Source organism: Agelaius phoeniceus, chromosome 2 (genome assembly GCF_051311805.1).
Source record: "Agelaius phoeniceus isolate bAgePho1 chromosome 2, bAgePho1.hap1, whole genome shotgun sequence".
NCBI classification, from domain to species: domain Eukaryota; kingdom Metazoa; phylum Chordata; class Aves; order Passeriformes; family Icteridae; genus Agelaius; species Agelaius phoeniceus.
Genome location: NC_135266.1, coordinates 4,778,970 through 4,805,586, shown reverse-complemented (window position 1 = coordinate 4,805,586; position 26,617 = coordinate 4,778,970). Strand labels below are relative to the sequence as shown.

General features: G+C 46.1%; 1 protein-coding gene across 1 annotated transcript; it reads left to right on the top strand.

Moving 5' to 3' along the window:
- Window positions 1-308: 308 nt before the first annotated feature.
- On the top strand, window positions 309-25,318 carry RIPK4 (receptor interacting serine/threonine kinase 4). The gene is made up of 8 exons (XM_077171058.1): window positions 309-580; window positions 10,227-10,518; window positions 18,327-18,475; window positions 19,215-19,264; window positions 20,275-20,433; window positions 21,315-21,424; window positions 21,944-22,196; window positions 23,135-25,318. Exons 1-8 carry the CDS (start codon window positions 399-401, stop codon window positions 24,310-24,312), a joined length of 2,373 nt encoding a protein of 790 aa, XP_077027173.1. The 5' UTR covers window positions 309-398; the 3' UTR covers window positions 24,313-25,318.
- Window positions 25,319-26,617: the final 1,299 nt, after the last annotated feature.

Genomic DNA, 26,617 nt, shown 5'->3' with positions numbered 1-26,617 from the left:
TTCCCTGGGCAGGGGGAGGAGAAAAGGCAGGAATGAAGGAGAAAAGGCAGGAATGAAGGAGAAAAGGCAGGAATGAGGTGGCTGGCGCTTCCCTGTCCTTTATTTAACATCTTATTTGTCCCAGCTTATTTGTCCCAGTTTATTTGTCACAGTTTATTTGTCCCAGCTCAGCAGCGTGCGCGGCGCTCCCCTCCCGGGAGCGAGCATCGCCCCGGGGCAGCTACAACCGGGGACCTGCCCCGCTGCTCCATCCCGGGCCAGCCAAAGGAGCCGTGCAAAACCCACCCACGGGCCCGTCCCAGGAAGTGACGGCAGCCGGTGCACACCTGAGTCACCTGGGCGGCAGCGGCGGCGCTGCGCTCCGCGGGGCCGGGCGGGTCCGGGCGCACAGAGCGGCCATGGCGAGGGACGGCGGCTCCCCCTGGGCCATGGGGCTGCTGAAAACCTTCGAGGAGAGCGAGTTCAGCAGCTGGGAGAAGATCGGCTCGGGGGGGTTCGGGCAGGTGTACAAGGTGCGGCATCTCCACTGGAAGACGTGGCTCGCCATCAAGTGTTCGCCCAGCCTGCATGTGGATGAGAAGTAAGGGGGGAAAAAGGGAACGGGGACATTGCGGGGGGACAAGGGATTCTTCCCATAGAGGCGTTCCGAGCCCTCGGTCACCCCGCGGATGCGCGGCCGGGGAGCGCGGGGCGAGCGAGCGCTCCCGGTGTGCAGCCCTGCCCGTCTCACAACCAGCAGCAGCAGGAACCATGAAACATCCCAAATATCCTGAATTTAGGGGCCCAAATGTCCTGTCGGTTCCCTGGGAACCATGAAATACCCCAAATGTCCTGCGTGTTCCTTAGGAACAATGAGATATCCCGAATGTCCTGCGTGTTCTCTGGGATGCATGAAATGCCCCAAATGTCCTGCGTGTTCCTTGGGAATCATGAAATACCCCAAATGTCCTGCGTGTTCTCTGGGATGCATGAAATGCCCCAAATATCCTGCGTGTTCCCTGGGAACCATGAAATACCCTAAATGTCCTGCGTGTTCCTTAGGAACAATGAGATATCCCAAATGTCCTGCGTGTTCTCTGGGATGCACGAAATATCCCAAATGTTCTGCGTGTTCCCCGGGAACTAAGAAATACCCCAAATGTCCTGCGTGTTCCCCGGGAACCATGAAATGCCCCAGCTGTCCCGCCTGTCCCTCGGAGCCATGCGGAAAGCATTCCTGCCCTGCCCAGGCTCTGCGTGTGCCGGCTTGCACGGACCCGCTGCGGCCCCAGCAGGCACCGACCGCGCCGGGAAGGGATGGGAAGGGAAGGGCAGGAGGATTGGGAATGTGTCTGGGATGCAGGGGCTTGGTACGAGGCAGGCTCGGTTCACAGGTGCAGGAGTTGTGGCTGATGTGCTCGGGGATGTTGCGGTGCGGGCGCTGGAGCCGCGGGTTTGGTGTCTTTGGGGAGCGGGCGCTGAAAGGAGCCGGGCTGGGGAACGTGTCCGGCTCCAGGGCAGGGGCAGCGCTGGTCCGTGTGTCTGTCTGCTCGGGAGGAGGCCCTGCAGGGGTGTTGTACTGCAGGTAAAGTGCCCCACGGCGGGACTCCCCTGCCCTCTGCCACTCGGTGTGGTCCTCGATGGGCTGCGCTGCTCTCGCACCGTGCGTGACTGCAGAGTCACACATGGGTCTGGGTCGGGAAAAACCTTACAGCTCATCCCCTGCCATGGCCAGGGACACCTTCCACTATCCCAGGTTGCTCAAACCCCATCCAAGGTGGCCTTGGCACCTCCAGGGACGGGAGCTATGGAGTGCAGGTCTCCTTTCCAGGAGGGGAAGGCTGTCAGGCGCATCTTTAGCAACATCCCTGTGTTGTAGGGACAGTGGTGGCTTCAGCCTCTATGCACAGGGTGGTGAATATGCACAAGTCGTGTTCCTGGAGCTCTCCCAGCTCCATCTGATCTTTGGGATCTCCACCAGCTCACAAGCTGATTCTGCAGTTCAGTTTTTGAGGCGTGGGTTGGCTCAGTCCCAAAAGGTTTCCTGTTGGTGCCTTTCCTGCAGAAGGAGGCAGATCAGCTGGCCCAAGACTAAAAACGTTTGTAAACCCATCTTCTGCAGGATTTCTGGGGTCCTTGAGCATCTTTTCCAGTATGTGAATTGCTGACTTTGCACTAGGCATGGCTTGTAGAGTGCAGTAAATGAAATTAAATGTCCTTTGGAGAGGGAGAATTTACTATATGCATAGGGTAACTGTGCTGTCTGTGAATAAAATGGAAAAAACCTTTAAAAGTTGCAGGGTGTATTTTGTGTTGTGCTAATCTGCAAGTCCCCTACTATTAAAACCTCAAAGGAGATTTCAGGTTTGATGCTTATTGATCAAAATAGTGCCGTGGCTGATTAATTTTGAAGTTAAGATTAAACGATGTCTGAAAAATAAGCTAGAACTTTTCATTTGTGGTGTACATCTAGAAATTTACTCTGAAAGTTAATTTGCACTCTGAGACAAAGGATGCTGTCACCTTTTTTAATATCTTTAGTAATTAATTTTAATAGTTATTTATTAGCTTAATATTTAATAATTAATTTTGAGATTTGCTATCAGATCTCTATATTAATATGTACCACGTGCAGAGAGCCACCTGTCCCTCCATGGCTGTGAGGTGTGCAAATACTGGAAGACCATACAAACATGCAGCTCAGGAAGCAAAAAATGCTCTGAGAATTTGGGAACTTTGAGGCCATAGGGGTCCTGCAGCTTCTGATTGATTTTTAATAAACCACTCCTTGAAGCACTAATTTATTTTACTGCAGAATCTGTGCTTCAGATGCTTGAGGAGAGCATTGATAAGAAATTGGAGTGTCCCTGGCCTTTGAAAGAGCTGCCTCTGCTAAATAAATGTAAACTGATTTTTAAGGTTTTTTTTTTAATTGCTCGTTTGATTCTCAGGCTGTTCTATCAAACCCCTTTCAGGAGATGGTTATGCCGAGACTTTTTACCCAAAACTTTTCTAATAAACCTGTGCTATTCAAATGGTGGGGTGGGGGGCACAGACAGAATCAAACACAGCCTCTTTAGCTGGCAGGTTGCAACAAGCCCGTGTAATTAGATTGTTAATCCGGGAGATTAACCTGACTAGCTGTTTCTTGGAACCCTGTGAGGAGTTAGAAGAATTGCCAGTGGTATCAGAAACATTAACTGAAAAGCACAGAGGCTTTTTCTGATGTATTTATTTGGTACCACATTAAAACCCTGTTTGTAATGGCTTGGTGGTGGTAATACCCTGTGGAGTCTCTCTTAGGTGTTTCTGCAGACAGCGAGAGATTTGGAGTAATTCCCTCGGCAATTATCACATCACAGAGCCAAGTGGCCTCAAGCAGAAGAAAAACTGAATGTAGAGCCAGAAGTGTTTTTTACCTTTAAACCCAAGCCCTCTCAGACAATCCAGCCAAATTCCATTCCTAACATCCTTATTTGCTCCCACTTTCCTGAGATCTCCTTTCTCTCTTGGGACTCAGGATGCCCTCAGTATGCGGGGTGTAATGAGTTAATGTCTTAGTTCGTTCATCAAGTTGCTAAAAAGACTATAAGAAGGGGAAAAGCCTCGGTGGTTGGTTCCTCACCGCAACTTATAACAGGGGGCTTCAAGGTAAATCTGAACAAAAGAATTCTGTGACCCTGAAGGGTGGAGGGGCCTCGCCCCCAGGACTTGCAGTGGAAGTCTCCTTCTCTTTATCCCTGTGGTCTGGAGAAAAACAGTGGCAAACTCGGAGAGAGAATCCTTTGTTGATTTCTTCTGCTGAACATCAACGTGCTGGCTGTAAGGTGTAACATTCCTGGAGAGGGATCTTGACTGGAGGTGTTGGCCACGGGGGTGTCTACAGGGTGTGGAGGTGGAAAAAAATTCTTGATTAGGCAGAAAAAAACCCCAAAAAACAAGCAAAGCCCTACATATTTCTCCTTCTGCACATCCTGGATTTGGGAATGGAGCAGGACTTTGAAGGTGAGGAGGTTTTAGAAATGCCTTGCTGGTAGTGGAAGCTGCATTTATTTAGGTGAATGAATGTATCTTCTGTGCAGGGAGAACCTGAGAGTCACCTTGTGCTCCTTAAAGAGCTGGGGAGAGCTGGCTGGCCTGTAATCCTCTGCTACCAGAACTGCACAGATCTGTCAACCTGAAAAAAAGGGATTTTCTTCCTTTTTCCCACCCTCCTGCCCCCCAACATCCTCTGCCCTGACTGACCACGCAGTGCTTTTTGTCTTCTCATATTCACATTCTTCTCTTCGAGTCAGCAGGGTGGGGATTGTTAAATACGTACCCTGCAGAGCAGAGGCCACTCTGTGCTCTCCAAAGCTCTGCCATGATGCAGGTGAGAGGAACTCTGAGGATATTCAGGGGTGGTATAATGTGGTGCACCCCCAGCTGCACCAGCAGCAGTTTGTGAAGAGGGAGCTGAAATTCCTGGCTGCAGAGCAGGGCTGGATCTCCCCTGGGCTGGGGGAAGCCTGGCTGCTCTGTGTCTGGAGGTGGCTCACACAAATGGCCCCAGCTGCAATGTTTTTAGCTTCACTGGAGCAATTTTTGAGTTTCTCTGGAGCAACTTTTAACTGCTCTGTCTCAGACTCCATTAGGGAAATGCGGTGGGGGAATATAAAACTGCAAGGACTGCCTGGTGAGTCTAAGGTTGTAGTTTTACAGCAGTGTTATCTCTAGGGCACAAAGATTGGATCCATGCAAATGCAGGCACAGCTGCAATTCCTGCTGTTCTTGTGGCAGGGTTTGTGGGACAGGGCTGGGCACTGGGGCAGTGGGCAAGAGTGAGGCCCTTGTGTCTGCAGGAGAATCCAAGGAATGCAGCCCTGTCTGTCTGATGTGGAGTGGGAGCAGACAGCTCTTTGGAGGTCTCCCATTCATGTAGTATTGCTAATTGCTTTGAAAGTGACTGATCTGTACTGGCTTTCCTGACAGAGATGCTCTTTTGGCGCTGGAGCTCTTGATGTGTGGGCCCCTGTCTCTGGTAATATTTACAGGAGAAAGTGTGTGCAGCCCATCATTTACATGACCTCAGCTGTCCTGGGTGTCTTTTTTTCTTTTTTTCTTTTTTTTTTTTTTTTTTTCTTTTTTTCTTTTTTCTTTTTCTTTTTTCTCTTTTCTTTTTTCCTTTTCTCTTTTTTCTCTCTCTTTTTTTTCTCTTTTTCTTTTTTTCTCTCTCTTTTTTTTTCTCTTTTTCTTTTTTCTCTCTTTTCTTTTTTCTCTTTTTCTTTTTTCTCTTTTTCTTTTTCCTTTTTCCCCTTTCTTTCCCCCCCTTCTTTTTCCCCTTTTTCTTTTTCCCCTTTTTCTTTTTCCCTTTTCTTTTTTTCCCTTTTCCCCCTTTTTTCCTTTTCCCCTTTCTTTTTCCCTTTTGTTTTTTTCCCCTTTCTTTTTCCCTTTTGTTTTTTCCCCTTTCCCCCCTTTTTTTCCCCTTTCCCCCCCTTTTTTTCCCCTTTCCCCCCTTTTTTTCCCCTTTCCCCCCTTTTTTTCCCCTTTCCCCCCTTTTTTTTCCCTTTCCCCCCTTTTTTTCCCCTTTCCCCCCCTTTTTTCCCCTTTCCCCCCTTTTTTCCCCTTTCCCCCCTTTTTTTCCCCTTTCCTCCCTTTTTTTCCCCTTTCCCCCCTTTTTTTCCCCTTTCCCCCCTTTTTTTCCCCTTTCCCCCCTTTTTTTCCCCTTTCCCCCCTTTTTTTCCCCTTTCCCCCCTTTTTTTCCCCTTTCCCCCCTTTTTTTCCCCTTTCCCCCCTTTTTTTCCCCTTTCCCCCCTTTTTTTCCCCTTTCCCCCCTTTTTTTCCCTTTTCCCCCTTTGTCCATTTTGTCCCTTTTCCCCTTCTTTTTCTTTTTCTTTTTCTTTTTCTTTTTCTTTTTCTTTTTCTTTTTCTTTTTCTTTTTCTTTTTCTTTTTCTTTTTCTTTTTCTTTTTCTTTTTCTTTTCCCCCTTTTCCTTTTCCCCCTTTTCCCCCTTTTCCTTTTCCCCCTTTTCCTTTTCCCCCTTTTCCTTTTCCCCCTTTTCCTTTTCCCCCTTTTCCTTTTCCCCCTTTTCCTTTTCCCCCTTTTCCTTTTCCCCCTTTTCCTTTTCCCCCTTTTTCCTTTCCCCCCTTTTTCCTTTTCTCCCTTTTTTTCTTTCTCCCTTTTCCCATTTTTCTTTCTCCCTTTTCCCACTTTTCTTTCTCCATTTTCTTTTCCCACCCCTTCTTCTCCCCCTTTTCCCCCTTCCCCCCTCTTTCCTCCCCTTCTCCCCCCTCTTTTCCCTTTTTGCTCTTTCCTTTATTACGATTAAGTTCGGATACCCCGCTGGAGGGAGAGGGGAGCGGAGCCGCGGCTCCTAGAGACGATAATCCCAACTCTTCAACCGCGTGGGTACGAAACAAAAAACGGGCTTAAACCCACAGCTCTGGGCTGAGAAACCCCATCGGGAGCTTTGCTTTTCCTCCCCTTCGGACAGCTCAGGGTAACTCCTGAGCGCAGAATACCCGAGCACTCCCATCCCCAGCCCCGCCGCATCCTTTGATCCTCGGGATGCGCTCCCGGGGCAGCGCTCGGTGTTGGGGCCCCGGGACGGCCTCGCTCCGTGCCCAGCGCCGGTGGCATCCTCAGGGGGAGGGGAAGGGAAGGGAAGGGAAGGGAGAGACCTTTGATCTCTGCCTGCTGGAGGAGATCTTGCTTTAACCAGCTGTTTGTGCTAGGAGCGTTAATGCAAGCGCGCTCCCAATGGCTCCCTCCCTTCGCTGCTTTTGTCTTTCCCTTTCTGCTTTCAGAAGGTGACAGGGTCCTTTGGAAAGATGCCTGAAAGCTGTGCCAGGCCTCTGGCTGGCTGGGTTTTGAATGCTCTGGGGATGGGAAAGTGCTAAGGGTGGTAATTGTTGCATGGGGGCTTTAAACAAGTAAATTACACAGAGGGCACTCGCCTGTTATTCTGTTAATTCACTCAATGAACTGGATCTGGTACAAGCAGAAATGGAGTTTTTTTAAAAAACATTATTTTGGGTGGTAATTGTTGCATGGGGGCTTTAAAAAGGCAAATTACACAGAGGGCACTCACCTGTTATTCTGTTAATTCACTCTGGCCCAGGCAGAAATGGAGCTTTTTTTAAAAAAACACATTATTTTAATGAAACAGAAAATTCTGGTTTTTTTCTTCTTTCCTTTTCTGCTTTCAGAAGGTGACAGGGTCCTTTGGAAAGCTGTGCCAGGCCTCTGGCTGGTTGGGTTTTGAATGCTCTGGGGATGGGAAAGTGCTAAGGGTGGTAATTGTTGCATGGGGGCTTTATTTAAACAGGCAAATTGCACAGAGGGCACTTGCCTGTTATTCTCTTAATTCACTCAATGAACTGGATCTGGTACAAGCAGAAATGGAGTTTGTTTTTTAAAAACATTATTTTGGGTGGTAATTGTTGCATGGGGGCTTTAAAAAGGCAAATTACATAGAGGGCATTTGCCTGTTATTCTGTTAATTCACTCTGGTCCAAGCAGAAATAGAGCTTTTTTTAAAAAAAACATAATATTTTAATGAAACAGAAAATTCTGGGTTTTTTCTCCTTTCCTTTTCTGCTTTCAGAAGGTGACAGGGTCCTTTGGAAAGCTGTGCCAGGCCTCTGGCTGGTTGGGTTTTGAATGCTCTGGGGATGGGAAAGTGCTAAGGGTGGTAATTGTTGCATGGGGGCTTTTATATATATTATTACATAGAGGGCACTTGCCTGTTATTCTGTTAATTCACTCAATGAACTGGATCTGGCCCAAGCAGAAATGGAGCTTTTTTGAAAAAACCCCCATTATTTTAATGAAACAGAAAATTCAGGTTTTTTAGAAAACGCCCCATTTCCAGCAGCCAATCTGTGCTTTTGGCGATGCTCTCTGAGGCTGTTGCTAGCCTGAGAGCCTGAGTCTAGTGGCTCTTGTCAGCCCTTGGCTGTTGCTGGGCTCTTGCTTTGCCTAGGAGGGCTCAGACAGGTATTTTACATCCCTGACTCCAGCTCAGGTGAATTATGCTGGCTGTGCGTGTGGCTTGGGGGCAAGGAGTTGGTTGTGTTATTCATGGGCGCTCCCTTCCAGCGTGCCAAAGAGCAAACTGGGTACTTGTCTGCAAAGGCAATTATTTCACAAGAAAGTTGCTGTAGGGAGCAGCAGGAGCCAACATGGTTAATGGAAAAGATTTCTCTTATCTTTTTTGTTTCTCTCTCTCTGCGTAACATGGTTAATGGGAAAGATTTCTCTTTTCTGTTTCTCTCTCTGCGTGTACGTCCCTCTTTAAGGCATTTTTCAGCCTGATCTTGCCTCTGAAATGGGTTTGCTGCTCCTGGCTGGGTCCTGGTGGGAAATGTTACCTGCAGCAGGCAGCAGATCACATTGCCAGCCTTGGGGAGTGTCCTGCTGCTGAGTTTGGGGGGTAAATGACAGCTCCCAAAATCTGAGGGTCCCTCACAGGCTGTGCTTCAGCTTCTGCCAGGTCATCCAGGCATTGGGGGACTCATGAGAAGAGAAGTCTCAGCGTCTATGTGCAGGCTGGATTTGGTGTTTTCTCTTTTTAAAAGTGCACAATGCTACTAGCTGCCCTTGCATTTGAAATTTTAAAACCAAAACAGTTTTGGTTGAGCTGAGGATCTGCCATGAGGCTCCCCCAGAGGTAACTGGCATCACTTGTTGGTGGCACAGAGCACAAACTTTGTCCTTTTACTTCTGGGTAAAGGTACTGTTGTCCTTTAGATAGTTTGCACATCTTTGGGTGCATTGCAGGAGCTGCTGTGTAATAAGAGAGGGTCTGCTCAGGAAATATTACCTGTCTGACCTCCCTGTGCCCCCTTCTGTGAGTGTCTGGCAGCAGCAGTGATGTGTCAGTGCCCAAAGCTGCTCTGGGCAGGGTTCATAATCACTGATAATGCAGTTTTTACAGATTGAAGGGTCCAAACCATCAAGTGTGGCCCCTCTTTGTGGGCACAGCCAGCCTGGGGACAGGACCCTTGTTTCTTCTTTCCAACTTGAGGTCCTGTGGGCTGCTGCAGAAGGCTGTGAGTGAGGTGCAGAAGAAAATCACAGCAATTAAGGGTCCTGACCTGGGAGGCTGCAGCTTGGACTGAGTAACACTTACCCCTGTGCAGGGTCAGGCTGCAGTGACCTGTAAACAACCCGGGGTGCTCATTACAGCTGCCAGGCCCAGGCCTGTTACATCACTGAAAATGGTGAGCTGGGAGTTTTTGGGCACCTCCTGGAGCTGAGTGAGTGCAGTGTCAGAGCTGTATTTTGGGGAGGGTTTTGTTGTGTCTCCCTGGTTACAGCCAGCAGTTTGCTCCCCTCAATGGTGGGTCCAAGGATTCCTCTCCCAAGGTTTGGGTTTGTGAACACTCAGGAAGCACCAGCAGGGCTGTTGAAGAGATGCTGCCTGGCTTCTCTTCTGATTAACACAGCCTTGTGACTCACCAACAGGTAATTACTTCAGCCCAAGGAGTTCCAGCAGTGTAAAGCTGGGCTCTAAGTGTATCATCCTCCTTCTGAGCAGCACAGCACAACCATCAAAGCAGGGAGATGGGCTTTGCACTCAGGATATTCACACCATGGAAGTGTAGGGCTCACCTGCGCTCCTGCAGCTGGGAGCTGCCTGCTCTCATAGTTGAGATGGAGACAATACAAAGCACACACTCCATTTCCAGAAGGCTTCAAACTGTTTTTTTATTTTTATTCTCTTAATTCACTCAATGAACTGGATCTGGTCCAAGCAGAAATGAAGCTTTTTAAAAAAAAACATTATTTTAATGAAACAGAAAATTCTGGTTTTTTAGAATATGCCCCATTGATAATTCATTTTTTTTATGGCATGCATACTTTTTACACATTCTTACAAAACTCATAAGTTTACACTTTACTCATTGCTCATGAGAGACAAAGTGCTTATTGGAATAGGCAGTTGCAGGTTTCTCTTATTTATCCTTCTTTCTTGGTTTCTATGTCAATGATTTTGATAGAAAATTCTTTTGGGAGTAAACATGGATCCTCTTATCAAACTTCTCTCTGGCTCACAGAAGTTGCTGTAAAACCTCTTCCCCAGCCAACCATTGAAAGCCTAAAACCCCAAATCAGTAAATATGGAAATACACCTGGGGTGCAGCATGGGTCAGCCAGGGGATGATGTGAAATGTGGCATTGGGTTTTATAAGAAATGTTTTGTGCTGTTTGACCTGAGCAGAAGCAGCTGCTCCATCCTTCACCTCCCACTCTCTTCCACCCAGGGAGCGCATGGAGCTACTGGAAGAAGCCAGGAAGATGGAAATGGCAAAGTTTCGCTACATCCTCCCTGTTTATGGCATCTGCAGAGAGCCAGTGGGCCTGGTCATGGAATACATGGAGACAGGGTCCCTGGAGAAGCTCCTGGCCTCCGAGCCCCTGCCCTGGGAGCTGCGCTTCCGCATCATCCACGAGACTGCGGTGGGCATGAACTTCCTGCACTGCATGTCCCCACCCCTGCTCCACCTGGACCTCAAGCCTGCAAACATCCTGCTGGATGCCCACTACCACGTCAAGGTAGGCACTGGATGCTCTGTGCCAGGGTATCCAAGCTTTGGATGGTCCCCCAGATGCAAAAAGGCTGAGAGAAACCAGCAGCGTTCCTTTGGAATTAGAGAAATGCTCACTCAGCCAACCCCTCTGATTCCCATGTTAAAATCCACCCAGATGGAGCCCTTAAAGAAATGCACCTGGTTTTTGCACCATTTTATACATTTTATTTTAGTACATCAATAGAGGTGTGGTTAGGGAAGTTGTGAGAACCACCCTGAAATTTTAGAAGGATGCAGTTCAGGAGCTGCACCTCAGTTCAGGAATTGCATCTCTTAACTGCATTCAGGAACTCAGGAACTCTGGTTCTGAGACCTAATGGGTCCTGCTACAAATTTCTTTGAGAACAGGGGGGAGAAAAGTGGTGTAAACCTCTAAATCATCTCTGCCACTTCCACAGCTGCCACGATTGCCTTGTTCTGGGTCTTTGTCTGCACCACTAAATGCACAGATCTCATTTACAGCTGGAGCCTGGGGAAGCCTTCCCAGAGGCAGTTCATTTCCATTTGCTCAGGGCATGTACAGTGAGGAAGGATCTCTGTCCTGACTGTTCATGCATGCCAGAGGTCACTGAAAGGAATTTCTTTTGTGGCTGTAACAGCATGAAATTATTTTCGTTATCCATTTCCAGAGTAAACAGGCAAACTTGTTAGCCTTCTCTGCTGGAGGTTCTGTGGTCAGCTGGACCAAGGAGGTTGTGCTTGCTTTCCCAACTTTCTTTTTAGAGAGCACAGAGACTGAAATAGAGTTTTTTCCCTGTTATTTTTTGTTTAGTATTCAATTTTTTTTTTTAGCAATGCCATAATTCATCTGGCCCCCTCATGATCAAGTGCTTTGATCTTGCCTGTATCATTCTAAAAATGAAGTTTTCATTAAATAAAGACAGATTTCCTGATGTCATGATAGGGTTGGAGCCATAAGGAGGTATGTGCCACTAATGCAATCACACTTGTGACGGTCTCAGCTTTTTTACTAGGCCTCTTAGTCATTTATTTCTTAGAAGGATTTTCTTTCTGAGGTAGGAGGCATCTGCAGGTGGTCATGCTATTATGACCAGAACATCAGGATTTCAACTGTTGAAAGCCTGTTCTCACACAATAGTGCTGGGAGACCTTTGCTAAGTATTTATTTACTTAAAAGTTCATGCTTGCTTGCATAACTTCTTAAATTCCTGAATCTTGACTCATCCATGAGCCCAGATAGCAAGGCTGTGTTTTTCTCACTGTTTCAGGAGGTTGAAGTGCCTGATGCACAGCCCATATCTGGGTGGTGATGTAACACAAGGGGGCAAAGTGCAAAATGTACAAAAATAGAAAAGTCTCTGGTGAGGTCATTGCTGACATCCCTGATGTGCTTCTGTAGGAAACACATCAAGGTCTTCAGATCCTTTCCATGGAGTCCAGAAAGGAATGGTGCAATCCAAGCCTTTTCCAGCCAGCAGTCTTTTACATCCACAGGCATCTTGGAGAGCCCTCCAAGAAGCAGAGCAGGCACAGGAACCCATATGCAAAATGAGAGATGAACATATTCTGTGAGGGATGAACATATTCTGTGAGGCACCTTCCCTTCAAAAATGTGGCCCCGAACCTTCTCTTTGTGTGACCTGAAATTTACAATTAAATTTCAGACCCTGCAGCTTGATTTAATGTGCATTTTCTTGCTGGAAGGCTAATGGGAGCTGCTGATTGAAGTGTTTTTAAATGTCAGCAATAATTTAGTATGTGACCTGTCCCTAATAGAGTCCTAAGGTGAGCGAAGAGACGTTGCAGACTGCAAAAGAAGAGTTTGGAGGTAGGGAGGACTTTACAAACTGTTTGCCCTTGAGCCAGGAAGCAGTCAGTCTTCCAGTGGAGAGCGCTGGAAATGCTGCTGTGCCATCCTGCAGTTAAATGCAAACACACCCTGCTCCTTTTACGAGTGCTGTGCTCACTGTAAATCCCTGAGTGAGGCTGGTGACTCAGGCAGTGCTGCTGAGCAGAACTTATCATCAAGTGGGTGCCTCCATATCATAAAGCCTGGCCATTACATAAGCCTGTGCTGAACTGGGAGGATAATTAGGAGGATGGGCAGGGATATAGATAGACAGATATTAACTTTACCAAAGGCACATTGGGGGATTCCCTGGTGATTTTAAACGTTTGTGTGTAACGCGTACGGCGCAAGGTAAAGGTTTGCTGTGTTTTGGAAGGTGGATGCATCCATCCTCCCTTGTGAGTCGGTGCTGGGAGCTCCCTTCCCTGCCATGCCCTGCTCCATCTTGTTTGCCTTAAACACTGTGCTTTCCTTGGCAGGATTATTCCATCTTCCTTCATGTCAACCCTTTTCTCCTATTTGTACCAAGAGCCTCCCTCCCCCCTTTCTCCAGTCTTCCTCATATCCAATCTTCCAATATTTACACACTGTCTGGCATCTATTTCTTTACTCAACCACATCTTTTGAGCTCATTCTTCATCTCTGCTGCCCTCCACACACATTCTGGACGTGTCCCCTGAGCTGCTGTGATGTGGCAATCGCTGGCACGGGGGAAGCAATGCCACATTCCAGCACTGCCCTCGTGGGCTGGGAGTTTGCTCCTTCCCTGCTGCAATGTGATCTCTCTGCAGGGCCCTTGGTAGGAGAATAAACACCCCACCACGTGCAGAAATCTCATGCCCAACTTGTTGCCAGCTACCATGCCCTCGTGATCTCTGTTGCTGCTTCACAGCTCTCGTGTCTTACAAAATCTCGTGGTCAAGAGTGTTACTTTTTCATTTAAAATTACGGCAACCTGCAGCTTAATACTTTTGGGGGGAAACATTATTTTTTAAGCTCTTGTTTCTCTCACTATCCAGCCTGGGTTTTGCAGCAGCTCCTCACCTTGTCATATATATATTTAGAGAGACATACATGTATATATGTGTGGGTTCATGTACACACAGAGACAAGCCTGGCCAGCTGTTAAATCTCCTACATTTTGGTTTTCAGGAACTTGAAGGAGAATGAGCTGCTCTCAACTGTGCACTGCTTTAAGCTCTCTGTAGTCACTTTTCTCCCCTCCCCAGTTCTCCAGTTTAAACCAGTGTGAAATTTGCTGCTGTGTTGTACTGTGCTGATGGTCTTGCCTCTGGGGTCTTCACTTTTATTTGCTTCAGCTGCAAAATTTCTAAGAATGGAGTTAGAAGCAACTTAGTCAGATGGCAAATTTCATGATGGGAAAGCTTCTTCATGTAGGTTGATAAGTGTAGGTCCAAGTAATACCCAGAGGCCAGGCTGGTAAAGAGCAGTTGTCTCTTTATTAGACTGCCTGATGTAGGTAGCACAGCCACTTTTTTATCAGCTGCAGTTGCTCTCCTGTTATTACAGATGAGGAGAGCCTTTGTTTTGTGTGTCCCTTCTGCTTGTTTCCTACCCTTCCTGATCAAGGTTTCCATGCAGGGCTGTTGTTGCATGGCTCTTTAATCCCAACCAACAAAGCTGGTTTGCACCTTGATCAATTCTCTGATTGATCTGATTGTGGTGGTAGGGGAGGGAACAAAACCATCCCTGTTACGGTAATGCAGATTCACGATGGATTAAAATGGGTGTTTGGCTTTGGGTTCTTTTGTGGTGCTTCTGAAAAGAGCATTGCAAATGTCCCACTTGAAATTGGTTTGGAGGAGTTGAAAGTTTCAGGGAGGTTGGAAAAGGACGGAAATACAGCCTGTTTCAGAAAAGTTTACTTTAGAAGCTAACTGAAGTGCATTCATTAAGAAAAACCTGTTCATAAAGACATAGGTGTGAAGTGCACATTGTGTTGGTATTTGGAATTCATTTTTAGTCATAATTTTTAGTAGTCCAAATCTGTGACCCGTGCAAATTGCTTAAAAATTTCAGGCAGTTTTAAAGAACAAAAAATGTAACAGCCTTTCCCTCTACCCCCAGAAAAAACAAACAAAGGAAACATCCCTGCCACCCGAATACTCGACAGACAAATGTGGGGGCATTCTCAATATCCAAGTGCAGAGACTTTGTTCAGAGACAAATATTGGATGTTGGAGCGCAGATTAAAAATTAATCCAGTGGATTTGATGCAGAAAACCTTTTGGTGAACTCTGTCCCTGAGTCCATTGCAGTGGGTTCTTGAGTTTTGCTTGCAGAAAAATGATAGAAAGCATCAGGAGCTAAGTGCACAGTTCAGGACATCAGGAGGTGAGAGCAGAGTTCAGGGCAGCCTGTCAGGAAAAAAAAGGACTTTCCAAGCACTCATTTTGTTCCTGAGAGCTAGATCCCTGCAGTGCTTGGGAATAGCTGACTGGAGTAGCTGTTGTGGTTATGTGAGTGTATCTTCTAGTTTTCAAAAAAAAAAAAAAATTACAAAATAGAAAAAAATTACAAAAAGCATCTAAAATTTTGCAAGTGAGCCTTTTTGTACAAACTAGAATGGAAAGATCCATGAATAGCAGAGGCAGAGAAAGTCTTGCGTGCATTGAGTTGAAAAACAAACTGAACTAAAAACAAAAACAAATAAATAGAAATCTTCAGATCTCGGAACCCTTCAGCAGAGTGAGCGTTGCTGGAAGTGGGCAGGAGAACACGTGCAGCTCTTGTCCCTGCTTGGTGCTCACGTGTTGGCTCTCATGCAGCCCTTGGAGGAGCAGAGCTGCCTGAACATGAACACCCCAGAGCCTGCGTGGGCTCTGGCCAAGGCTCCTTGCCCTTCTCGCAGCTCCTGCCGTGGGTTTTGTGTGCAGAGCTCCGTCGCCTCCGTGTCTCCCCTGCTGCTGCCACGTGTGCTTTTGAAGGGACCCACCTGAAATCACTGATGTTGATGCCTCAGGTTTTAGGTTTTCTATGTTTCAGATTCTGTGCTGCTTTAGTGTGTGGGTTTGGGCTTCGTATTATGGGATGGTGAGCTCTGTGCACAGAGCAGGGAGACAAAACAATTCCTGCTCCAGCTGGGCACCAAGGACAAATGATCCAAATCTCAGCCCCAGAGCACAAACCCCGTGGGCTGGAGAGAGAAAAACAAGCAGGGTGGGACTGCAGGGGCTAAAGCTGGAATGGGACAATGAACTGCAAGATGCAAATGGAGCAGAACTGATCCCAGGGACAGACCCCGTGCCCGGCCGTGCATTTTGGGGCCATTTTGGGTCATCTTGGGTGCAGCCCTGGCTGGGCTCTGGTGCTGCCCAAGGTGCATCCATGGAGGCCTTTGAATAAATCCCTGCTTTATTCTTTACCTCTGTCCAGTCTCTGTTCTAGGTCAGCCTGCACAAGGCATCAGCGTGGGGAGCAACATTGTGGATTCCCTTGGAATTTAGGGGAAGGGCAGAGCCTGGGGTGGGCTGCAGGGACCAGCAAGGATGTGGAGGAAGGGGTGAGGAAGGGTGCTCCACTTTCACTGCCTCCCCCAGCAAGGGAGTTGCAGAACGAGGTGCCTGGCAAGCAATTTAAAGGCAAACCAGGCGAGTTAAATGGCTGCATCTTCCACCCACTGCACAGTTCCCACTGGTGTTTAAAGAGCCTGCATGACTAAATACACCATGTAGTGTGGAAAATTTGCCCTAGAGGAACTAATAAAAGCCACAAAAAGCTGTCTGCAGAATGTTGCTGTTTTGTTGCAGCCTGCAAGATAACAATTCCTCAATTTCCACTGCTTTCTCCTGCAGATTTTGGTATGATCGAAGCCCTGCCGTACAGGTGATTTTTTTATTAATTGACACAACACCCTGTCCTTCACACTAGGTAGGGACAGATCCACAAGGTGAAGATTTTGCTAGCCCAGGGAGGGTGTATGCTATGTACTTTAGCTGTTTCTTAGTTTGTAGGGTGACTTTTTTCTGTCTGAAGTGCTCAGCTCTGCCTTAGCCCCCAGCCTTAGATTCACACACCGTAGCTGGTGGCTCCAAACACAGGAGTGTCACCCTGCTGTCTGCATTTCATCTTCATTTCTTAACTCAGGCAGTAGGAAACACTCCATTGTTTAGACAAAGAGGGAGGTGTGTGGCTTTAATTATGCCTGGATTTCTTGAGGTGTGCACAAGCCTCTGCCTCATGTTAATCAAAGGAGAGCAGCGCTTCGGATCCGTTCAGACTTGCAGGGTTCAGTTCATTTGTGAACCTGACACCACAGCCTGCTGTGATGCTGGGCTTGGGCTTTTGTTCTCCTGTGGAGCACCAAGTGCCCCAGACTTATGCAGCATTTCCTGTGGTGGTCATTTTGACTCTTCCCAGGGTGACCTGGTGTGTGGACAAGGTTTCTTGCTGCTTTCCTGTGCTCCAGTGCTTGGCTTGCTGAAGAGTCCAGCAATCCCTCCCTTGAAAGTGTAGCTGCACAAGGATGAGAATCTATTCCTGCAGATAACTTTGCTTCTTTTTCCCTCATCTTTTGTTTTGTTTTTTTTTTCCCTGTGTGTGAGCTTTTTTGTTCTCAAGTCATTCCCACATTACCCTACAGAATAAAGAGGGACAACAGGTTGGACATAGGTGTGTTTTAGGGTGCAGGACTTCTCCAGCTCCTCAGAATTCCTCTGCTGAGCTCTTTGTCCATGGGAGAAGTTCTTGCTGAAGCTGTGTGGGTTGCTTTGTTTGTTTTATGGCAAAGGGAGATTCCTTGCATGGCTGTGTAATGGGCCTGTTCTCCAGGAGGCTGAAGCTGGCAGCAGTTTTCTCCCTTTCCAGTAATGGACACATGTTACAACTAGTTTTGTGGTATCTTTAGAGAGAAACTTCTCAAAGTGTACAGTCAGAGCCTATTAAAAAAAAAAAAAAAAAAAAAGAGAAGCTTTTTTTTTAATTATGCTTGTTGTTTTGAGGGAAAACTTTCTCAAAGGAGAAGCTGTGAAGATCAAAAGGGGAATGAGTCATTGAAAAACCTGAGTATTTATTAGATAAAAGGAATGTATAAGTTAGGGGAAGGGGAATCTTATCTGACATGTGGACAAAAATCAGTGGGCTCAGTGCTCCAAAAAGACTTGACTTTTCTTGAAATTACCACTTGGCATAATGGACATTTTTGTTCAGTGGGAAATAAGTAAGACAAAGGAAATTGCTGCCCTATCTGTTTGCTCGATGATTGGTATGCCTTTGAGAGCAAATGAATGCATATTTGCCTGACACTTCAAATTAAAGTGGAGGTGTGTCCTTTTTATAAACTTGCTGTCACTTGTTGTGCTCATTTCAGCTGTGCTCCCTTCGTCACTGCACCAACTTGCTGTATCTCCTGGCTGCCAAAAAGAGCTGCCAGTGTGGCTTTTTGGTGTGTGTGTTTCCATGTGGGTTTTTGTAGCATTTGGTGGCTCTGCTGTTTGGCTTGGTCCTCACTGGCATGGTCAGTGTGACAGGGATACCTGAGAGGGTGATTCTCCTGAGTTCATTGCAGAGCCAGGGCATTTAAACACCTCATACAGTGTGAGGTTATGTAGGGAAAGGGGGTGGCAGGGCCAATAATTACATTAAAGTAGTTTGCAGTAGCTAAATTTGACTGGTTTAAATTACAATAAATTGTCTTGACTGTTTGTTGTGTTTGCTATGTAATGGGCTGGCATGCTGCTGCTTGCAAAAACTGCTTGCCTTTATTTTTTTTTCCTTCTTCTTCTTTTAGCTTAACCATAAAGAAAAACCTACCATAGCATTATGCTTCCAGAGATGTTTTATTGGCTTAATATTTCTGAACAGCACTCCACTGTATTTGTTGGGTGATCCTGTTGCATCTGTTGTTCTTTGCAGAAAATATTTTGTGAACACCTTGAAAGTCTGATGGTACCATGCACTTTTCTCACCTTCTTCCTCCTTCTTTTTCTTTTTTTCCCCCTCAGATTTCTGACTTTGGGCTTGCAAAGTGCAATGGCTTGTCCCATTCCCATGACATCAGCATGGATGGCTTGTGTGGCACCATTGCCTATCTTCCTCCAGAGCGCATCAAGGAGAAAAACAGGTGTTTTGACACCAAACATGATGTGTACAGGTCAGTGAACTATGAAAACACCTGAATGTTATTTTAGTAACCCTGTAAAATGAGCCCTTTTTTAAAGCATGAAACCCCTAAATCCAGTTTGAACCTTGTCTTGAAATGTGTCACATTTGCTTTGGGTTTTGCAAAGTCTTTGTAGGGTAGAGGCCTTTTAAAAACTGCAGGTGATCCTGGGTCCTGAAATCATTTGTTGGCAGTGGGAGGCACTCTGCCCACCTTTAATTTCCCTTCTAAAGGTACATCCTGACCTACTTTTAAAGTCTGTGATAAAATTCTGAGTTATCTTCAGTGGATTTCATCACTAGGTCTTTGGCTCTTCTTTCATGGCAAGATTATTAGGAAAAGGAAATCACAGCTTTAGATTAAAAAGATATCTCTTATTCTAAATTAAACTGATTTATTTGAAGTCATCTTGCAGGGCAGAAGCATTAAATTAAACCCACTGTAATGCTTTCTCTGATTTTGTCAGGGTGGATGTGGAGTGGTTAGTAAATGCTACCAAGGACTTGGCAGCCTCCAGCAAGTCCCTGTGTTTGCTGCCTCAGGTTCCTCCCTGCCAAAGCTAGACTTTGAAATCATGGTTCTTAGCTTCATCCCTCTGTGTGTGTGTTCATCAGCTGAATTAGGTGCAAAAGTGGAGGGATAAGGAAAATAAATTACACTTCTGTGAAGGTTTTTTGGTTAAAAAATTTTCTAGAATTTTTTTTTTTACCTTTTAAAATTTTTTTTGTAGCTTTTCCATCGTGGTTTGGGGAGTTCTTACACAGAAGAAGCCTTTTGCAGGTAAGTTATGTGTTATCTTGGATTTTTTTTTCCTTTTTCCCATTGATAAGCCCAGTTGCCCCACCAGCCTCAGATTTTTGTGCATGACCTCCAAATTCTGACAGTCTTTGTGCAGCAGAGACTTTGAAGCTATCGAATTCTGATCACCAGCTTAAATTCTCCTTTGTCCTACGTCATGAAAACAGAACCTGTATTGCTGCAGGGGCCCTTGTCTGCACATTTCTGCTTCTGCTGGGGTTTGCTGCACAGCTTCAGATCAGTGTGTGGCAAAGCCAACTTGGCAGGCAGCTCTGCTGTTGTTCAGAGGCAGCTCCTCTGTGGAGAGGTTCTGTAGATTATTTGTAGATTGTGGGTACAGATTTGTTCCTTTAAAAAAAAAAAAGAAAAAAAAAGAAAAGCTGTCTGTGAGAATAAGCCCTGTTCCACCCCACAGTAAATGCACCCCAAGAGGCAGCTATTTATTCTTTATGACTTTCCTGTGTCTGTGACTGGCCTATGTATAGCAAACATGTCCCAGCAAGTTCCAGTCTACTATTAGTTTTTCTCCCAGTGAGGGATTCCTTTTAGCCCAGTGATTGATTTACAGTCAGGAGCTGCATTGCTGCACCTCTTGGCTTGTGTTCTTCCTTCACCTTTATGAATAGTTCAGGTACCTGGTGAAAATAAAACCTGAGGTTCTGTTTTCTTACAGCAGATGTGGAAATCCAAAGAAAGTAGCAAAGAACTGTTTGAGGTTTTTTTTTTTTTTTTTTCTTTTGTTCTTTATCTTTAATGGGTGGAAAAAGAGCAGTTCACTTGCTGAAAATTGTTTCTTTAAATGTTAAATGAGAATCAGGTGTTACTGCATTAAAAAACATCTTGTTGGAGAAGACAACCAAAAATTTTTACCCTATTGATTAGAAATCTAGAAAGAAAAGTGTGAAAACAAATTTTCAGCTTAATGCTCTTGGAAATAAGAGAAGTGATTTCTTTTGCTGGGACATCTAAATCTGTGTGCTTTTGCTTTGCAGAGGAAAACAACATTTTACATATTATGGTAAAAGTAGTTAAAGGGCACCGCCCAGAGCTACCTGCTGTTTCCAAATCCAGACCTCATTCATGTAATAACTTGATCAAACTGATGCAAAAATGTTGGCAAGATGATCCTGGTGAACGGCCAACATTTCAAGGTAAGATTTCCTCTTCACTTGGCTGCCCATTTATTCTGCTGTGAGTCACATTATTGCTCAGGACTCTGCTAATCCTTGGGGTAAAGGCTGAGAAGCTCTGTGACAGAGTAAATAGAGCACCTTGTGTGGTGGAGACAATGATACAGGCCACTTAGTCATTTGTGGAGGAAGGGATTATCTGAGGACATGTCTGACCATGATGGTGTTATGTAAACACGCCAGGAATAAGACTTGTACTGAGCCAGTTGGTCCATTTAGCCAGAAATGATGTTTATTTCTGATAGTGAGTGTCAGGACATAAGCCAAGCTGGAGCTGGTGTGGTTTGCTGTGTACCAAAGCGTTGAAGGACCTGGCTCTTGAAATTTGTACTGTTGTATGTTGAGAAACTGAATTGTTTTCTTGTCTTGAAACAGTTTGTACAGTCACTTCCCTGCCAGTAAAAGGTTTGAACTTGTCCAAAGCACCTGTTAGGAATTCAAGTGTGCAGAGGGATGTAGCTTCAGAAGAATGGGAGAGATTTGCCTCTTCCCTCTCCTCCTGCTCAAACAAGGAATGAGGACTGAAGGGATGTGGGATTCCATCTTTTAGAAAAAACCCATATCTAAATCTGCCAGCAGTACAGTGGTTCCCATTTCCCAGTCCTGCAGTGTGGCCCCTGTGTAACAGCAGCCTGGTGTGACTGAAAACGAATTGTTTGGGCACCTTGTGTGCCCTTAGCTTGGCTGCACACTTGTGCCCACTGGAATGGTCAGCACTGGAGTTCTTCTCCCTCAGAATCTCAGAGATTTAAAGCTCAATTGGTAGAGGAAGGCAGCAGGGTATCTCAGAAACTCCTTCTGAAAAAACCAAGCACTAACAGCTTCTCTTGTTTTCTTTAAAGAAATCACTTCAGAAACAGAGGCCCTTTGTGAAAAACCAGAAGATGACACAAAAGAGATGATAACTCAGGACCTGGACACCAAGAATGCCCCAGAGCAGCAGCAGCCTGAGGTATTTTCTCTTTCACTTCTTGCTCAAACTCGCAGGGTTTTGGGAGGAACAGGCTCCTTTACGACCTGGAAGGTTCTGAGAAACCTTCTTTTTGGTGCTTTTGAGCACCACCTTGCCTGATAGAAGTGGGTCTTGCTGAAGGACTGGGATGCACAAATGACAGCAGGGGCATGGACCAGCTCAGGAAAACCTCAGGGCAGAACCAAATCCAAGTGCATCTTATTCTGTGGAGGGAGAGCAGGACAGTTAGGAAATAAAGGCTGGAACTGTGTGGGTGTGACTGATCTTAAAAACCATCATAGACAGAAGAGCCACGAGGCTTTAGTGGCTGTGTGAATACTGATGGAAACTGCCCTCCTGCTTCTGAAAAAATTCAGTGACTTTATTCATAGATTTCATTTAATACAAACAGTGCTTAAAGGCTACCTGCAAACTAACAAATTTATGTTTCTCCTGTAGGGCCTCGTGCTCAGTTTTGTTTGCTGACCTTTCTAAAATGCTTGTGTGCTTCTCTTGAAGGGGATTTGTGCACTATCCCAGAAGAAACAGGAGCCTGCTCTACCATCAGTTAAGGATTACAGTCTCTCAGAGTTGTTGTCCCAGTTGGATTCAGGGATTTCACAGACTATGGAAGGCCCTGAGGATCTCAGCCGCAGCTCTTCTGAGTCCAAACTTGCCTCCAGTGACAAGAGGCTTTCAGGAGTTTCATCTGTAGATTCAGCTTTTTCATCCAGAGGATCCCTTTCCCTTTCCTTTGAACGGGAGAGTTCAGGTAATGGTCAAGTTTTCCTTTGTAGTTGTTTGGATTGGGGCATGGGAGTCAATGAGTTGGAGAATAGAATAACATTCTGGAAATTACTGTTAGCCTTGCTTTCTCTTGCTGTCAGCACTACAAATTTGTTTACTGGAGGTAGTTATTTAAAAGGAAAAAAATAAAAACAAAAAAAAATTATGTGGTTCCCAAACATGATCTAACGAGAAATAATAAATCTCATTTAGTTTTGTAAAGGAGTAAACTCCCATTAAAGCAATTACAGAATCAGTCATGTAGAGGTTGGTTGGAAGGGAGGTCACTACTAGTCCAGCATCCCGCTTGACATGGGATTAAAGCCACTGCCCAGTCAGGTCAGCTGAGTTTGTGGCTTTTTCAGTTATACTAAGCCTAAACCTCAGGACTTTAGTTTTTGAGAGGACTTCTCCACCTTCTCAGCAGCCCCTGGGGTCATTGTGATAAAGACCCCCTCACTTTTACTTTTTATTCCAGGGCTGCAAACCCCAGACATCTGTTTTCCAGTGAGGTAAACAATGGTTAGTGCAGGGAGATCAGCCACATCCTTTCGTCTTCATACCACAACAAAGAGAATTAGTGGGGGCCCAAATCTGACCTGAAGATGTTTTGGGACTCCTGTGGGGCAAGGGGGGGTGAATTGCTGTGCAGGCAGCTCACTGCTGAAACCATGGGCAGGCAAGGTTTGATGGGTATCAGAATTGTGATGCTGTCTTTTCCATAGAATCGTAGAACAGTTTGGGTTGGAATGGACCTTTAGTGAGAAGGGACATCTTCAAATAGATTAAGCTCAGGGATGTGGCATCCACCACCTCTCTGGGCTCTGGGCAACCTGTTCCAGTGTTTCACCACCATGGTAAAAATGGTAATCATGGTAAAATGTCTCCCATGGTAAAAAAATTTTCTTCCTTGTATCCATTTAGATATTGGTACCACAGACATACAGAAGAGGAAGCTAACGGAGGCGATTTTATCCGGAGATACCAGCAAGCTGATGAAGATCCTTCAGCCTCAAGATGTTGATATTGTTTTAGATGGCAACTCCAGCCTTCTGCACTTGGCTGTTGAAGCAGGTCAAGAAGAATGTGTCAAATGGCTCCTGCTGTACAACGCTAACCCTAACCTCACCAACAAGAAAGGGTCCACTCCTCTTCACATAGCCATCGAGAAGAAATTCAAAAGCATCGTGGAACTGATTATGGCCAGGAAAATCAATGTCAACGCCAAAGACGAGGACCAGTGGACCGCTCTCCACTTTGCTGCCCAGAACGGGGATGACTTCAGCACCAAAATGCTGCTGGACAAGAACGCGTCCTTAAACGAGGTGGATTTTGAGGGCAGAGCCCCCATCCACATAGCCTGCCAGTACGGCCAGGAGAACATCGTGCGCATCCTGCTCAGGAGAGGCGTCAACGTCAACATCAAGGGCAAGGATGACTGGGTGCCCCTTCACTACGCCGCCTGGCAGGGCCACCTGCCCATCGTGAAGCTGCTGGCCAAGCAGCGCGGCGCCGACGTCAACGTGCAGACCGTGGACGGGAGGACCTCGCTGCACCTGGCCGCCCAGCGGGGTCACTACCGCGTGGCCCGGCTCCTCATCGACCTGGAGTCGGACGTCAACGTGCGCAACGGGCTCCTGCAGACTGCTCTGCACATCGCCGCCGAGACCGGCCACACCAGCACCTCCAGGCTGCTCCTCAAGCACGGGGCAGACATGGAGGCCGCCACGGCTGAAGGATACACGGCCCTGCACTTGGCGTCGCGCAGCGGCCACTTGGCCACAACGAAGCTGCTGATGGATGAGAGGGCCAGCGTTCTAGCCAGAGGGCCTTTAAACAGGACAGCGCTGCACCTTGCCGCGGAAAACGGGCACTCTGAAGTGGTGGAAGAACTTGTCAGTGCGGAAAATATCGATATTTCTGACAGCGAGGGGTTCACGGCTCTTCACCTGGCCGCGCGAGGGGGGCACGCCAAAGCGGTGGAGGTTCTGCTCAAGCACGGGGCCCACACTGACATGCCGAGACCCAAGGGCCAGACCCCGCTCCCTCCTGCTCAGCACAGCAGGAATAGCTCGCTTCCAGTGTTGTTAAGTGACACTTAAGCCAAAGGTGCCCAGTGGTGCTTTTTTACCTGGTGTGAGGAGGCTGCTGGAGCTCAGGGCCTTCTCCAGCCGCACAGGGATGCGCTCACCAGCGGTGGCAGATGATGGACTGAGGTGAGTGGGACTGAGACCAGGTGCTGGAGTCTGCCATGGTCTGTGTCACTCATTCCATGCCTGCCCACCCTGCCTGGATCCGGACATTCCCCTCCCCAAGGACATTTTGAGAGAAGGATGCAACTTGTGCGCTCTCCCTGCTTTTTTTTTTTTTTTTCTTATGTGCCAAACTAATTTAAGAACTAACATTATGCTTTTTTTTAATTTTCATCAAAGCAAAAAGAAAAAAAAAAAAGGATGGCATAGACTTGTGGTTCATTATTTTCATCAAAGCAAAAAGAAAAAAAAAAAAAGATGGCATAGATTCGTGGTTCATTGATATTTTGGGCTGAAAGCCTCCAGTGTAGAATAAGCACAACAGTAGTCTGCTGGAAAATAATGCAGGAGTTGAGGAAAGGGCTGTTTAAGGTACAGTTAATCACATTTCTGCTACGTTTTTTAATGGAGACATTGATTACAGATTTCCACATACTCAAAGTTTATGAGGCAGACTTAATAACAAGGCAGGATTCCAAAAAAAATTAAGCAGAAGTAAAAGCTTAACACTGCTGTCTTCATGTACAGTACTCCCTTGTAAGTATCCTGAGATCAGTAAACTGGATTAGGTGCATAGTGGTTTGTCTTAAATGAGCAAGTCAAGAGCTGAAATTTGTACTGGACTGGAACTGGATGGTCTGTTCTGACACCATTGTACCAATTTGTAAAACACTGTTTGGAGGGGCTGATGACTAGAACTGATATACTGTGTATATAGGATTTCTACCTGTTGTATGCTTTTTTCTACTGAAGAAAATAGATTGCTTAGAGTGGGTATGTTTTAATACACCTTTTAATTTCACTCTTTTCAAAGTACAAATGTGGCCTGTTATTAATAAAAAATTGTGTTCCATAACTTGTCTGTATTTTGGAGTTGATAAAGCAAATGAAAACACATTGACCAACAACAGCAGAACACAACTATCATGTGTTTAGTGATCATAGAATGGGTTAGAAGGGACCTTAAAGACCCCCTGATCTGAGCAGGGACACCTTCCACTAGATCAGGCTGCTCAGAGTTCCCTCCAGACTTGTCTTGAATGATGTTGAAGCCCAAACTGTTGACATTGTAAGGCTGCCCTCAGTTTTACATTCCCCACAGCTTTACAGAAAGTCAGGAGCTTGAAGGAATGGGAAGTGTTTGTTATTTACAGAACAAAGTAGTAGAATAAAGCCTCATATAACCTAATCTTTATACATTGATGTACAAATGGGATGGTTTCCTCTCATGCTGTAGCAGTTAGTGGAGAATGAAATGGTATTAAAAAGTAGATGGTGAAGCCATGCTCATGCCACTACATGGAGGTTACAAAGCAATGCCACTCTTAGCAGAGCATGGCAGTCCCAGCAAGCTCCTAAAGGTGCTGACAGTGGAACTTCTCACTCAACAAACAAAACTGTCATCTTCCTGCTTCCTTCCACTTCTTTGGAGACCAGTAAGGTGGCCATGTTTCATTAAGCTGTGCTTAATCACTGCCTCAATATAGCAAATTCAACCACAGACCACCTGGTCTCTCAAGCTTAAACGCTTGGCTTAGCCTAGCACACACCATTCCCTTCTATTTCACAGTCTCCTGAACAGTGAGATTAAAGATACTTAAATCCCAGTGCTTGCCTGAAGTGCAAAAGAGCTGTGAGATCAGGTAACAGCAGTCTTGCACCTCCTAATAAAGGTGGTTAACACCAGCAAGGCAAAGGGAAAGTACACTTATAAAATGCTTTTAAAACAGCTCAAACACTGCTTCGCCAGTGCATTCCTTCAGTGCCTAATAATAATAGTACATTAGCTTCTAATTAAACATGAGGCCACACTCATGAGTCTTTATTTCCATGCTGTCTTTCACAATAACAGGCACCAGCTATGCATTACAGGGAAGGCAACACAGCTGGCTGGCACTAGACAAAAAAAAACAAAGGATTGCAATGACATGCTGCCAGTATTGCAGTATTGGAGTGGGTATTTTTCCCTGTGAACCAGCCTTCCTTGGGGACAGGAGGGGTGAGGGGGGGGTGCTAAATTGGCACTAATGCAGCAATTAGGAATTACTGTTTTGTAAAGGTCTCCTACGGGTGACTTTTCTAGTCCTGTGTGCACTCCTCTGACTTAGCTGAAGTCTCTGGCTGTTGACCTAAAGCTTACAGGCATTTCTTTGTC

Coding starts and splice junctions, on each gene's coding strand:
- RIPK4 (XM_077171058.1), top strand. CDS start 399: ATGGCGAGGGACGGCGGCTCCCCCTGGGCCATGGGGCTGCTGAAAACC. Junction 20,434..21,314: donor TGAACGGCCAACATTTCAAG/GTAAGATTTCCT, acceptor TTTTCTTTAAAG/AAATCACTTCAGAAACAGAG. Junction 21,425..21,943: donor CAGAGCAGCAGCAGCCTGAG/GTATTTTCTCTT, acceptor CTTCTCTTGAAG/GGGATTTGTGCACTATCCCA.